At 59.9% G+C, this 12,830-nt stretch overlaps 1 protein-coding gene across 3 annotated transcripts in view; it reads left to right on the forward strand.

The window, feature by feature from the left end:
• SPECC1L (sperm antigen with calponin homology and coiled-coil domains 1 like) overlaps positions 1-12,830 on the forward strand; it is a 67,625-nt gene that overhangs the window by 20,092 nt on the left and 34,703 nt on the right. For all 3 annotated transcript variants that reach the window (XM_075534806.1, XM_075534807.1, XM_075534808.1), the window contains 6 exons: positions 341-1,968; positions 3,719-3,926; positions 7,291-7,364; positions 9,216-9,391; positions 10,416-10,579; positions 12,655-12,746. In XM_075534806.1, coding sequence (XP_075390921.1) covers positions 341-1,968; positions 3,719-3,926; positions 7,291-7,364; positions 9,216-9,391; positions 10,416-10,579; positions 12,655-12,746 — 2,342 coding nt within the window. The remainder of the gene's footprint in view (positions 1-340; positions 1,969-3,718; positions 3,927-7,290; positions 7,365-9,215; positions 9,392-10,415; positions 10,580-12,654; positions 12,747-12,830) is intronic.

Below are 12,830 nucleotides of genomic sequence, written 5' to 3' on the forward strand. Positions count from 1 at the left end.
AAGACCTCACCAAAGTAGGATCTGGAAGGTAACTTGTGTGAGCTACATTGTGCCAATGCCATGAGATCCCGTGAGACTCTGGTCCTAATTTCTTGCACTCAGAAATCTGATCCCTCAAGGTGTTTGATTGTGTCTGCAGAGTATCCGTGACTCTGCCCCTGTGTGCATCTCACTTCCTCCCTGGGAGGAGACTGGATTTTTAAAGGAGCCGGACTCTAGAGCAGAGTGACCGTCTGTCTAACCCGGCCCCCTGCCCTCCCCTCGCTTGACCAGGGCTCGTACCGCGTGGATGCCTGTTGTCTCCTTGCCGACCTGAAACTCTGCTGCTTTCAACACGCAGGGTCTTCGGCCAAGCGGAGCGCCTCCACGGGCAACAAGGAATCCGGCTCCAGCAGAGAAAGGTTTCGGGAGCGCACCCGGCTCAGCCAGAACAAGAAACTCCCCTCTGTGGGCCAGGGTGCACACGATGCAGCCGTGGCCAAGCGCCCGCGCAGCCGCACCGCCACCGAGGGCGACGTTCGCATGAGCAAGTCCAAGTCGGACAACCAGATCAGCGACAAAGCCGCCCTGGAGGCCAAAGTGAAGGACCTCCTGTCGCTGGCCAAGACCAAAGACGTGGAGATCCTGCACCTCCGGAAGGAGCTGCGAGCCATGCGTGCCCAGCTGGGCCTTGGCGAGGAGCCGCCCGAGGGCGAGGAGCCGCCCCAGGAGAAGGAGGCGGCCCCTGCCCACCAGCCGACGGATGTGGAGAGCACCCTGCTGCAGCTGCAGGAGCAGAACTCGGCCATCCGGGACGAGCTCAGCCAGCTGAAGAGTGAGAACCGGATGCTGAAGGACAGGCTCAACGCCCTGGGCTTCTCCCTGGAGCAGCGGCTGGACCCCGCCGAGAAGCTGTTCGGCTACCAGTCCCTGAGCCCCGAGACGGCCCCCGGCCACCACAGCGACGGGGGTGGCACGCTGACGTCCTCTGTGGAGGGCTCCGCCCCGGGCTCCGTGGAGGACCTGCTGAGCCAGGACGAGAACACGCTCATGGACCACCAGCACAGCAACTCCATGGACAACCTGGACAGCGAGTGCAGCGAGGTCTACCAGCCGCTCACGTCCAGTGACGACGCCCTGGACGCGCCCTCCTCCTCCGAGTCGGAGGGCATGCCGAGCACGGAGCGCTCGCGCCAGGGGAGCAGCGGGAACGCCAGCGAGGTGTCGGTGGCCTGCCTTACGGAGCGCATCCACCAGATGGAGGAGGACCAGCACAGCACGAGCGAGGAGCTGCAGGCCACGCTGCAGGAGCTGGCCGACCTGCAGCAGATCACCCAGGAGCTCAACGGCGAGAACGAGCGGCTGGGCGAGGAGAAGCTCATCCTGATGGAGTCGCTGTGCCAGCAGAGCGACAAGCTGGAGCACTTCAGCCGGCAGGTCGAGTACCTGCGCTCCCTGCTCGACGAACACCACATCGCCTGCGTGCTGGACGAGGACGTCAAGAGCGGCCGCTACCTGGAGCTGGAGCAGCGCTACGTGGACCTGGCCGAGAACGCCCGCTTCGAGCGCGAGCAGCTGCTGGGCGTGCAGCAGCACCTGAGCAACACCCTGAAGATGGCGGAGCAGGACAACAAGGAGGCGCAGGAGATGATCGGGGCGCTCAAGGAGCGCAGCCACCACATGGAGCGGCTGGTGGAGTCGGAGCAGAAGGGCCGCGCGGCCCTGGCTGCCGCGCTGGAGGAGCACAAGAGCACGGTGGCCAGCGACCAGATCGAGATGAACCGCCTCAAGGCCCAGCTGGAGAACGAGAAGCAGCGCGTGGCCGAGCTCTACTCCATCCACCACGCCGGGGACAAGTCCGACATCCAGGACCTGCTGGAGAGCGTCCGGCTGGACAAGGAGAAGGCCGAGGCCCTGGCCGGCAGCCTGCAGGAAGAGCTGGCGCACACGCGCAACGAGGCCAATCGGCTGCAGGATACCGTCGCCAAGGTAGGGTGCCTGCCCCCCGGGGCCCGTGTCTTCCCCCACTCCACCCTCCTGAGAGCCGGGCCCGCTGCGTGGCCAGGGTGCCCGCCTGGGGGTGGGTATCTTGTCGGGTGGAGTCGGCCCGGCCCTGTGCTGTGGACCACGTGCCTCTCTCCTTCACTGGCGACCGCTGCCAGCACTGCCCTGTCTCAGGTGGCCTCCCGCCAGCTTGGCTGCACCTAAACCCCAAAGACCAAGGTCAGCGTTCCCACCTACCCCAGGAGCTGCCCCGGGCCCTCAGCGGTCGCCCACCCTCATCAGCACTGCATTGTGGCTCACGGCTCGAAGCCAGCCGGGGAGGAGGTTTTCCAGCCCAGTCCTGTCATTAAGTTCAGAGAAGCCAGCATGCAGGGACATGGAGCTGCGCCCTGGGGCACTGGGCGCGTGGGAAGAGGGGGTGGCTGCCAAGCTTTGCTCCACGTGCCCCTGGGCTGGGGCAGATCAGGACATGGTCCACCCCCTGGTGACCCCTTTTTGTTTTCTGTTACTCTGGGGTGGCGATTTTTAAAGTAAGGCATACCTGGTCAGCTTTGACTCGGAATGAATGAATTAGACCTTACATTTCTTTGTAGCGGCAGCTTTGGAGGTGCAGCATCGGAGATCTGCTTTATCTATGAGGGGCGCCTGCATATGGGAGCCCCGCTGGCTGGCTGGGCTGCGTGTTGGGTTCAGACCCACCCGCTCTGCTTGGGAGAGAGATGACGCTGTCTGCTTTCTGTAAAGATGACCAAACCAAACTCACCGCTCCGGAGTCGGTCCCGACTCTCAGTGATCCCACAGGACAGAGGAGAACTGCCCCTGTGGGTTTCCCCAACTGGCTACTTGCAGGAGTGGAAAGCCTTGTCTTCTTCCTTGGCGTAGAAACTCTCACACCAAACTCACTCCCTCAGGTTGACCCCGACTCATGGCGACCCAGCAGGACGGGATAGAGAGGTCGAGCTGCCCTGGTGGGTTTCTGAGACTGTGCCTCTTGATGGGAGTAGAGAGTCCTGTCTTTCAAACTGCTGACCTTGAAGTTAGCAGCCCAGTACGTGACCACTATGCCCCAGGGCTCTGGCTGTAAAGACTGAGTGGTCCTGTTGTGCCCTGTCCTATTTGGTCAGTGCCTTGAACCCACCAGCCGCTCTAAGAGAGATGGAGGAGGCCGCCTGCACCCTTAGCAGTCTCCAGCCTCGGAAACCCTAGGGAGCAGTTCTGCCCTGTCCTGCAGGGGTGCTGTGAGCTGGGGTGGGGATGGTGTGGGGAGCTCCCCAGGAACACCAGAAGTCACGCTTTCACAGAGGCAGTGTTGGAGAATTGTTTTGGTGTTCAGCCTGTCAAAGCTCAGACCTAGTGTTTACAGGACAGCGTGTTAACTGTTAACCAAGAGCGTGCTCTGAGTCCAAACGCAGGAGCAGGGAAGCTTCCCCAGGGCCTCAGGAAGTCCCGAGTCCAGCCCCAGTCAGTCGGGGCTCTCAGACAGCGAGAAGGAGGAGGAGGAGGAACAGGAGGAGGCAGGGTGGTGGTGGCAGGTGATGTGTCAGCATGCAAGGCCTTCAGAGAGCCTGTGGGAAAGCGCGGTCACTTTGTCATTCCATTTTCCCCGCACTCTGTGGTGTCTCGTGCCCCGTGGAGCCTGGTGGGACTAGAGAGTGATCTTGGAGCTTCTGACTGGCATCCTCAGGTGGTTGTCAGCCCGTCTTAGGGCCTTCCTAAACCCGCGTTACCCGTGCAGGTGGAGGACGAGTTCCGGGCCTTCCAAGGGGAGGCCAAGAAGCAGATGGAGGATCTGAACGTCACGTTGGAGAAGCTGCGGTCCGAGCTGGACGAGAAGGAGACGGAGCGCAGCGACATGAAGGAGACCATCTTCGAGCTCGAGGACGAGGTGGAGCAGCACCGGGCCGTGAAGCTCCACGACAACCTGGCCATCTCCGACCTGGAGAGTGAGTGAGGCTCCTGGGCATGCGCCCCGTCCTGCCTGGGCCCCCCGTCAAGCCTGCCCTCACAACAGCCTAGAAATGATTCGAGCGTCAGTGACGCGTTTTTGTAAATGAGGAAAATGTGAAGAGCATTAAGTGAAGCCACGATGGTCTGGTTCTCAGTTCTAGGTCAGAGCCACATGTAGGTGCTGAAGAGCCGTATAGGGCTCCCGAGGCGCAGTGTGCCGACGCCTGGCCCAGGTGGACCAGCCCCAAACCCACCGTGGCTGACTCGGTTGTGATCGCAGCCGCCCTGTGGGCCGCAGTGGAGCTGCCCTGGCTCTCCAGGCTGCTGGTCTCTGGGGAGCTGACACAGTCCTCTCGAGAGTTGCCGGCCTGGTGGTTAGCAGTTCAGCCCTTCACCCATGGCCACACCGGACCTCTTTCTTACCTGAGGGTGTGAGGGGAAGAGATGATGGGGGTCTTCCACAAACTCTTTGAAGCCCCCTGGGGTGTAGGACCACGGGCCGCATATGGAACATCCTCGCTCGGGCAGATGGGCAGTGCAGCTGGCGGGTCACACCGGCTGTGTGTCCTGTGTCCCTTTACTGGAAGGGCCACCGGTCACAGCCCCCGGTGGCTCCGTGGGAGATTTGGTTGTTTTTTCCACCAACAAAGACACTTGCTCTTTTCCCGTTTTCAACGCCCTTGTTTTGAGCAGAAGTATGCACGGCCCATTTTCCTTTTCTGCACGTACAGTGCCGTGTCCTCCCCTTCCAAGTCGCACGGGCTTCTGGCCACTCCCTCACGCCGTGCTTTGGGGCACAGGTCACAGCCTTCCCATTGTGCCATTGGGCGGCGAGTTTCTGTTCTGGGGTGGGGGGCATCTCTGTCACAATGGGCCTCCCTCCACTTCTCATCTGGCCTCGAGAGCGGTTGCTGTCCCTTTGGTCTTAAAGTGTTTTAAAGACTCTGCAGGACTCAACGGTGTGCCCCCCACCCCCACCCCCCGGCCCCTGCTTTACTAGAGGTGACTTCAGGGGATCGTTTGCTCCAGAGCTTAAAGCATCTCTCTGGGCAGCAGTCCCAGGAATTCCTCCGCCTTCAATGGGCCCAGTGTGTCTGGACGAGTCTTTCAGAATCTGAAGTTCCCATTCCACATTATTTATTATAACAAAAAAAAGAAGAAGAAAGGAAAGAACAGCCAACTTTTTAAAGAATTTCCTGTTTTGTAACTGCCGGTGACGGGTCCCATGAGAGCGGAGAGCAGAGAGCAGAGCCTCACCTGCTGCCTGTGCACACACAAGCCGCCCAGGGAAGTCTCCAGCAGCTGGGGGCCCCTGCAGAATGTCAGTGTTTTTGTTCTGTTTCCCCTCCATCGTCCTCCCCACCACTTGAATCCTTTTTAAATGATGATGGCCTCCGTGGCTAAAGGGGCGAAGATGTGCCAAGCTCTGCCTGGAGAGGCCCGGTCCTGCACGCGAAGCCGCCTCACCGGCTGGTCTGCTCTGAAGCAGGGTGACACCAGGCATGCCGGGAAGAAATCCTGCCTGGCCCGGTGCCATCCTCACGGTGGTTCTGGTGGAGGCACTTGTTGGCTGTCGAGGGCCGCGCCCCACCTCTCAGCACCTGCCCCTTGCTGGTTCTTGATGGGGCGTGACCCTGATGCTGTGGGCACAGAGGTGGGAGTTGAACTGTTTCCGTGGCGAATCCGAGCCTGGGTGGGCGTCCCCCGGGGGCTGGGGCCATCAGTGTCCTGTGGGCTTTGTCTCTTGGGAGAACCTGGGGTCTACGGTAGAGTCACAGGTAGGCATGTGCTCATCTAGAGCTTCAGACGGCCCAACCACCCACCATTCAGCTGAAAAGGTATGTCTAGTGTATTTCTGAGGTTCATCTAGCATCACGCCCCTCAAAAAATGCCAGAGATTGATGGCATTCTCACCTGTAACTGGCAACAGCCTGAAGGAAGGGCCGGCAGTTGTCCTAGAAATCAGTCACCGAAGACCCCATGGACCTGGTTTCCTCAGACCCGTGGGTCGCTCACTGGAGTCAGAATCTCTCTTCCCGCCTGGGAGCCGCCCGGGGCTTTGTTTTCAGTGTGGGAAGAGCGACACCTTGTGGTGTTGGCGCTCATAAACTGAAACCAGCCCCACTGCCATTGAGTAGGCTCCAGCGCACACTCACTGCAGCCACCGGGCAGAGCAGAGTGGCCCCCATGGGCCTCCAAGGCCTCCAGTCTGTCCAAGATCAGACAGCCTCATCTTTCTCCCAAGAAGCAGCTGGTGGGTTTGAACTGCTGACCTTGCAATGAGCAGCCAGACTCACAGTCCTCTGAGCCACCAGGGCTCCTGTTTGTGAAAAGAGGCTGCTAGAAGAAACCATGATGCGTCCAAATGATGGACTGCCACCGGGCCTGCCACGTGGCGCAGGTCTGTGTTTACCCCTGGCGGAGCTGTGGCCCACGGCAGCATGAATAGCTTAGTCTCCCCCTTTGAGAAGACAGATTGACGAGTTCCATGTTTGAAAGGAGCCCTGGTGGCGTGGTGGCTACACATTTGGCTGCTAAGCACAAGGTAGGCCGTTCAAAACCACTTGCATCTCTGAGGGAAGACAATGAGGCTTTCTGCTCCCGCAAGAATCACAGTGTCAGAAACCTTCCATGGCAGTGAGCTTGTTTGTGTTGGGTTTTTGAGGAAGGATAGGTGCCCAGTGCAGGCGGGATGATGGTACTGTGGGCTCTGTGTGGACACGGGATTGTTGAGGAGTTGCCTGTGTCGGGCTGATGAAAACTTGGTCCCTCTGATCCTGCCTGACCTTCTCCAGGCGAGGAACCCTGACGAGCGGGGAGGTCTGCCCCCCAGCTGCTCCTTGGGAGAAAGGTGAGGTGTCGTCACCTGTTCCTACCAGGATGGCCAGTCCCGGGACAGGACACGGTGGCTGTGAGCAGGAGCCAAGTCACTGGCATGGGCTTTGCTTTGTCGACATTTCACTTTATAAGCACAGTCTCTCACTCGTAGGATGGTTTCCCATAGAGCTCACGCAGACAGCCATGTTTCTGAAACCCAGTGCTCCTTGTCCGTGTCAGTGGGCTGGCAGCAGCCTGTGGGCAATGCTGTCCATGCCCCTTCTCAGCCCTGGCGCGGGACTCAGCTTTGGTTCTAGAAGAAGAGATGAGCAAGGAGACTCAGTGCTCTCCCCAGGAAGTTTCGGCACTGCGTGATGGCTCCGCTTCACCGTCACTCTTTCCTCTTTCTCTCGTTTTACTTTGGGGCCTTTATTATTTGTTTTTTGTTAATTTAAATGTCCTCTTTTATGAGCCCCCTCCCTTGGAAGGGTCCATCTTAAAAAGGTCCAGCTGTAAACATGTGAACTTTTGTGGTCTTTGCAGATACAGTTAAAAAACTCCAGGACCAAAAACATGACATGGAGAGAGAAATCAAGACGCTCCACAGGAGACTGCGGGTAGGGGACCCCTGTGCCTGACCCCCAGTCCTAGGGTCCCCTCAGGAGACTGCAGGCAGGGGACCCCTGTTCCCGATCTCCAGCCCGAGGGTCCCCACAGCAGACAGAGGACAGGAAACCCCTGTGCCTGACTTTTAGCACTAGAGTCCCCACAGGTAGGGGACCCCTGTGCCCAACCCCCAGCCCGACGGTCCTCGAGGGAGACTGCCAATGAGTTAGAGGTCGGCCTGGGCATGGTGGGAAGGTGCACATACACGAGTCGTGTGTATCAGCTCTGGACTAGAACATGCCTCCAACGTGCTGCTTCACACGGGGTCTCGTCCTCCTGTGGCTGTGCCCCACCTCCCCGTTCGGGGAACCTCTGTGGTAACGTGGGTCAGGCCCCGGGCTGCTAGCCACAGGCCAGTGGTTCCAGCTCACCAGCAGCTCCCTGGGAGAGAGGTGAGGCCGTCTGCTCTGCACCAGCGACCCTGGGGACAGCTCGCCCCCGTCCTGGGTCGAGATGGTGTACTGTTTCCGTTGAAAGAAACGGAGGCTTGGTGGCGCAGTGGTTAGGCCGAGCACCGCGGAAGTCTGCTTCCGTAAAGACCTCAGAGGTCCTCGGGGCCGGTCTGCTCTCTTCCAGGGCTCTCTGCGCATCAGGATCTCCTCCATGGCAGGGGGTTTGGTTTGGTTTATACCGCTGTGGGTTAGACCTTGGGCCACCAACTAACTGCAGCACCATTGATTTACAACCTCCCGCTGCTTGGAGGCAGAAAGACGAGGCCGTCCGCTCCGTGAAGAGGCACAGTCTCGGACGTGCTCGGGGGCAGGTCCACTCTGAGCATGGGGTCACCGTGAGGCGGAGCTGTGGCCACGCGGTGGTGATGGGAGAGGGGGCAGGAAGCTTCCTCCCTGGTCTGGCTGCTTCCTCTGCTGGAGACCTGCTGAGCTGTGGGAGGTGCCTGGGAGGGCCCAGCGGGCAGTGTGGCTTCTGAGGTGGGGGAGGCCCTGGGCTTCCAGGCTGGCCAGCCCCCTGCATTTTGCAGAAGTGGGAGGGCCAAGGCCACAGGCACCCACCTCAGCCATGTCAGGACCTGGTGTCGGTTGATGCAGCTTGTTTGTGTCTCTTGCTTCCTCTTCCTTTTCCTCTGCTTTTGAGTTTTTTTCCTGGTGGTTCTGAAGTCGGGCTGTTTACAGTTTTCCATTGTGAACCCTGAGCCGGCTGCACACGCTTGTTCCCCTGAGAGAAGATGGGCTTTGAACTCTTGGGGGAGGGGCAGGTGGCTTGGTGTCCTTGTCAGGACAGTTCATGGGGCACTCAGCGCCCTCGGCTGGCGCCGGCTGACTAAGTTTGGTGGTGCCCAGTCAGATCTGACCACCCCACCCTGGGGGGTGGGGGCGGCACCAGTCTTTGGGAGAGTCGATGGCCATGTCTTTCTCCTGCAGAGCGGCCCATGGGGTCAAATCACTGACCTTGCTGTTAGCCGCCCAGTGCTTCAACCACTGCGCCACCAGCGATCCCTTTGGTTCAGTTTGCCTGAGACACTGCCACAGCCGCCAAGTGCTTCAGACTCACAGGGACGTTACAGGGCCAGGAGTCCTGGCCCAGAACGTGTCCAAGGCTGTAACTGTATGCAGTCTCACCTTTCTCCTTCCGGGGGCCTGCTGGGCCCAAACCCCCAACCTCTCCATTGGCAGCCCAGTGCTTCACACAGTGGGCCACCTGGCGGGCGCCGCTGAGGAACAGCCTCACTGGGAGTGGCAGCCTGGCCCTTTAGACATAGGCAGTCCTCCAGCCTTTGGGGAGCAGGGGCCCCGTCGCTGCCCCCTGGGTGGTTCTGGAAAGGAGCACGCGCTCTCTCACCACAGGAGGAGTCCGCCGAGTGGCGGCAGTTCCAGGCCGACCTGCAGACGGCCGTGGTCATCGCCAACGACATCAAGTCGGAAGCGCAGGAGGAGATCGGCGACCTGAAGCGCCGTCTGCACGAGGCGCAGGAGAAGAACGAGAAAGTCAGCAAGGAGTTGGAGGAGATCAAGTCGCGCAAGTACGGGCACCGCCCGGGGGAGGAGGGCCTGGCGTGGCACAGGCGGGGCTGGCGGGGCCGTCTCCCTGCTTCTGGACCCGGTCTGGTGAAGCCACCACGTGGCAGAGGCACGCTCTCCCCACACCCAGCCCCTGGTTTTCCTCTGATGCTAACCAGCGGGGCGGGGCAGCCATGCCCCTCTCACCTCTCCCCAGCTAGCTGTGTGACCTCAGGCTGGACCCTTGATGCCCCATGGCTTTCATTTTCTCGTCCTGAAAATGGAGACTGCACCACCACCCCGTGTGTCACCAGGCTGTGGTTCGCATTGCCTGAGGGGTACTGAGACGGGCACAGGGCTGTGAAAGCACTCGGAGTGCAGGGTTGAGAGGCACCCGGACAGTGGTTGGACGGGATAGCCACTGGTCCTTCCAGCACAGAGGCCAGTGGAGATTCTGACAATGCTTAGACAAGGGCGCCCTTGTGCTGGGCTCGGAGCTGGACGCCAAGATAGTGCGCGCGCGTCTTCGCTCAGGTTTTAAGACCTTCACACGTGTTTTGGGGAGCACTCTCTGAGACCAGCTTCCTTCAGCTTCTTGCAGCTGATTATAGGTGCGGGAGATGGCGATCTTCTCTCTGTTCATGGAAAACTCAGGCACAGCCCAAGGCTGACCGGTGGCTTCCATGAGCTCGAGAAGGGATGCTCGTGCCTAGGGTTCAGACCCCTCCCCTCCTGGGAGCAGCCCTAGGCAGCTGCGCTTTTGGGTGTTGCGTCCTGGGGAAGAGTCTGGCTTTTCGGCAGTGGTTCTTCCATTAGATTGGGTGGGTGGAGGGGATGCTGCTCTCCATCGGACTTGGTGGTGACTCACTCTCCATAAGGTCTCCTGATAGAAAAGCCCATATCCTGCACCCTGGGATGAGCCAGGTGGACACGAGCCTTGGGCTGGCTCCTTTCTCAGGCCACTGACCCAAAGGGTTTGCAGGTGCAGATACAGGTGTAGGTGTGGCGTGGGTGGGGCCAAGACCCTGACGTCCCTGTGGTCTCCAGGCAGGAGGAAGAGCGAGGGCGTGTCTACAACTACATGAATGCGGTGGAGAGGGACCTGGCCGCCTTGCGACAAGGCATGGGCCTGAGTCGGAGGTCCTCGACGTCATCCGAGCCGGCTCCCACCGTCAAAACCCTCATCAAGTCCTTCGACAGCGCCTCCCAAGGTAGTGCCCCTCCCAGACCACGCCGGCCGGCGCTGCTCCCCCACTGCGTATGCCCTGGTGTCCTGGCCGAGTCTGTCAGCCAGCCTCCCGTTAGTGTGTCCACCCAGGGAAGGGTGGGCTTCCAAAGGATATGGGATCGTCCCGCCTCAGAGAGCTTGAGTCACGCTTGCTCCCCAGCCCCTCAAGGATCCTTCGCAGAAAATCCACAGGGTCCCAGCCGTTCCCCACCGCTGCATGTGACGGCTGCTGCTGCTGGTGTGCATCTGCTGAAGGTTGCGTCAGCCATCGCTCCACGGACCACGGCCTGACCTGGATGGCTTGTGTGGCCGCGTGCTGAGTTTCTCCCCTCCGTGAACTTAACGGTCCACCGCTCGTCTCTCAAGTTCCCCGTGTCACCTTGAGCCTTACACTTAACTCCTAAAAGAGCATCAACCTGAAGGCAGACCTAGCTTACGAGTGAGGCTACACTGTACCAGGAGGTCACCTCATGGTCAATAGGGAACAGATGGACCTCGTCATGATTCCTCTTATGTGATGCTCATGGAAGCTGCAGGCAGAACGAAAGACACATTACACAAGACCTCTGTAGAGTGTTGAAAAGCAACAAGAGCGCACCTGACCCGAGCCGTGGCATTTTCTCCGCCTCGTGTGCATGCGAAAGGAGGCCATTGACCAGGAAGACCTGCGGGAGAATCGATGAATTGACCTGTGGTGTTGGCGAAGATGACTGCCGAAAGAACAAACGTGTGTGTAGGAAGAAGGATGGCCAGAGTGCTCCTTAGAGGCCCGGATGGCCACACATGCTGTAGACAGAGTATTAGGAGAGACCAGCACCTGGAGAAGGGCGTCATGCTTGGCAGAGTAGCGGGGCAGCGAAGGAGAGGAAAGCCCTCGAGGAGATGGCTGGACACAGTGGCTGCAGCAATAGGTTCGGACGCAGGAACCCTTGTGAGCTGGCGCAGGCCCGGGCAGGGTTTCGTTCCGTTGTGCTCTGTTGTGCGTGGGGCCGCTGTGGGTCGGAAATGACTGGACAGCACCTCACAACAAAGCTGACCTGTTGTTTGGTTGTAAGAAGACTCCAGGGGGTCACTTTTGGTTTCAAGCTTAAAGGTTATCTTAGGATTTATCCTAGAGCAGAGATCCTCAAACAGATTTGGCCCACCGCCCTCCTTCAGGAAAAGAAGTAAAAGTTGGTGCCCTCCCAGCAATACAAAGCATTTACACTGCAGCCCGTAGTCCAGCGTCCCCTAGGGGCGGTCTCGCCACCGTGGGAAACACTGCCTCGGAGGACTAAGAGGAGCACTGTGCGGGGAAACAGCCTCAGGCCACCTGCAGGGGAGCAGGTGAAAACCCTGGTGCACTCACAGACGGACTCGCTGCCATCGAGTCGATGCGGGCTCCTAGCTGCCCTGTAGGACCGGGTGGGGCTGCCCCTGTGAGTTTGCGAGACGGAACCCTCACAGCCTGGAAAGCCCGCCTTTCTCCCTGAGAGTGGCCGGAGGCTTCGAACTGCTGCTGTGCACTTGCATGTAACCGCCGCAGCACCAGCATCAGAAGGAGCCTGCGCCAGCGGGATGGGCAACCACGGGGGCTCGAGGAAAGGGGCCACTGCTCCCGTGAAGCCGAGGTGTGAGCGTCCGTTGCGTGCCAGCCTCGCACCTAGTGCCCTGATGGACCGACCCCTCTTTGTGTGTGGAGGTGGATCTCATCAGTGGATGGACGGCTTCAGTTTCCTATTACAGTGAGTCAGTTCTGACTCTCAGCGAGCTCACAGAACGGAGTCGAACTGCTTCCCAGGGCTTCCAACGTAGCAAACCTTTGCCAGAGCAGACCGCCCCTCCCCCCACCCCTCAGAGAGGTAGAGGGTTATGATGTAAGTGAACAGTACCAGGGGCTGGGTGGGAGTGACCGGATGATGTCAGGGAGGCAAAAGGCTCAACGGCCAGGGAGGGCTCCCCCAGGCATCAGGTGTTTCCCAGGAGGCTTTGGTGAGTCAGCAAGGAAGGTTGGCCCAGAGAGCTCTCCCTGTCTAATGACGCTCTGACGATACACCTGTCCGTCTGTCCCCCGTGCAGTGCCAAGCCCCGCCGCTGCTGCCATGCCTCGCACGCCTCTGAGCCCAAGCCCTATGAAGACGCCACCTGCTGCTGCTGTCTCCCCGATGCAGGTGAGCGCCCGGGCCATGGGGGGCCGCGGTGGGGAGGCGGTTGGGCAGGAGCTGGTGTGGAGGTCTCCTCTGTCAGTGTCACCT

Source organism: Tenrec ecaudatus, chromosome 16 (genome assembly GCF_050624435.1).
Source record: "Tenrec ecaudatus isolate mTenEca1 chromosome 16, mTenEca1.hap1, whole genome shotgun sequence".
NCBI classification, from domain to species: domain Eukaryota; kingdom Metazoa; phylum Chordata; class Mammalia; order Afrosoricida; family Tenrecidae; genus Tenrec; species Tenrec ecaudatus.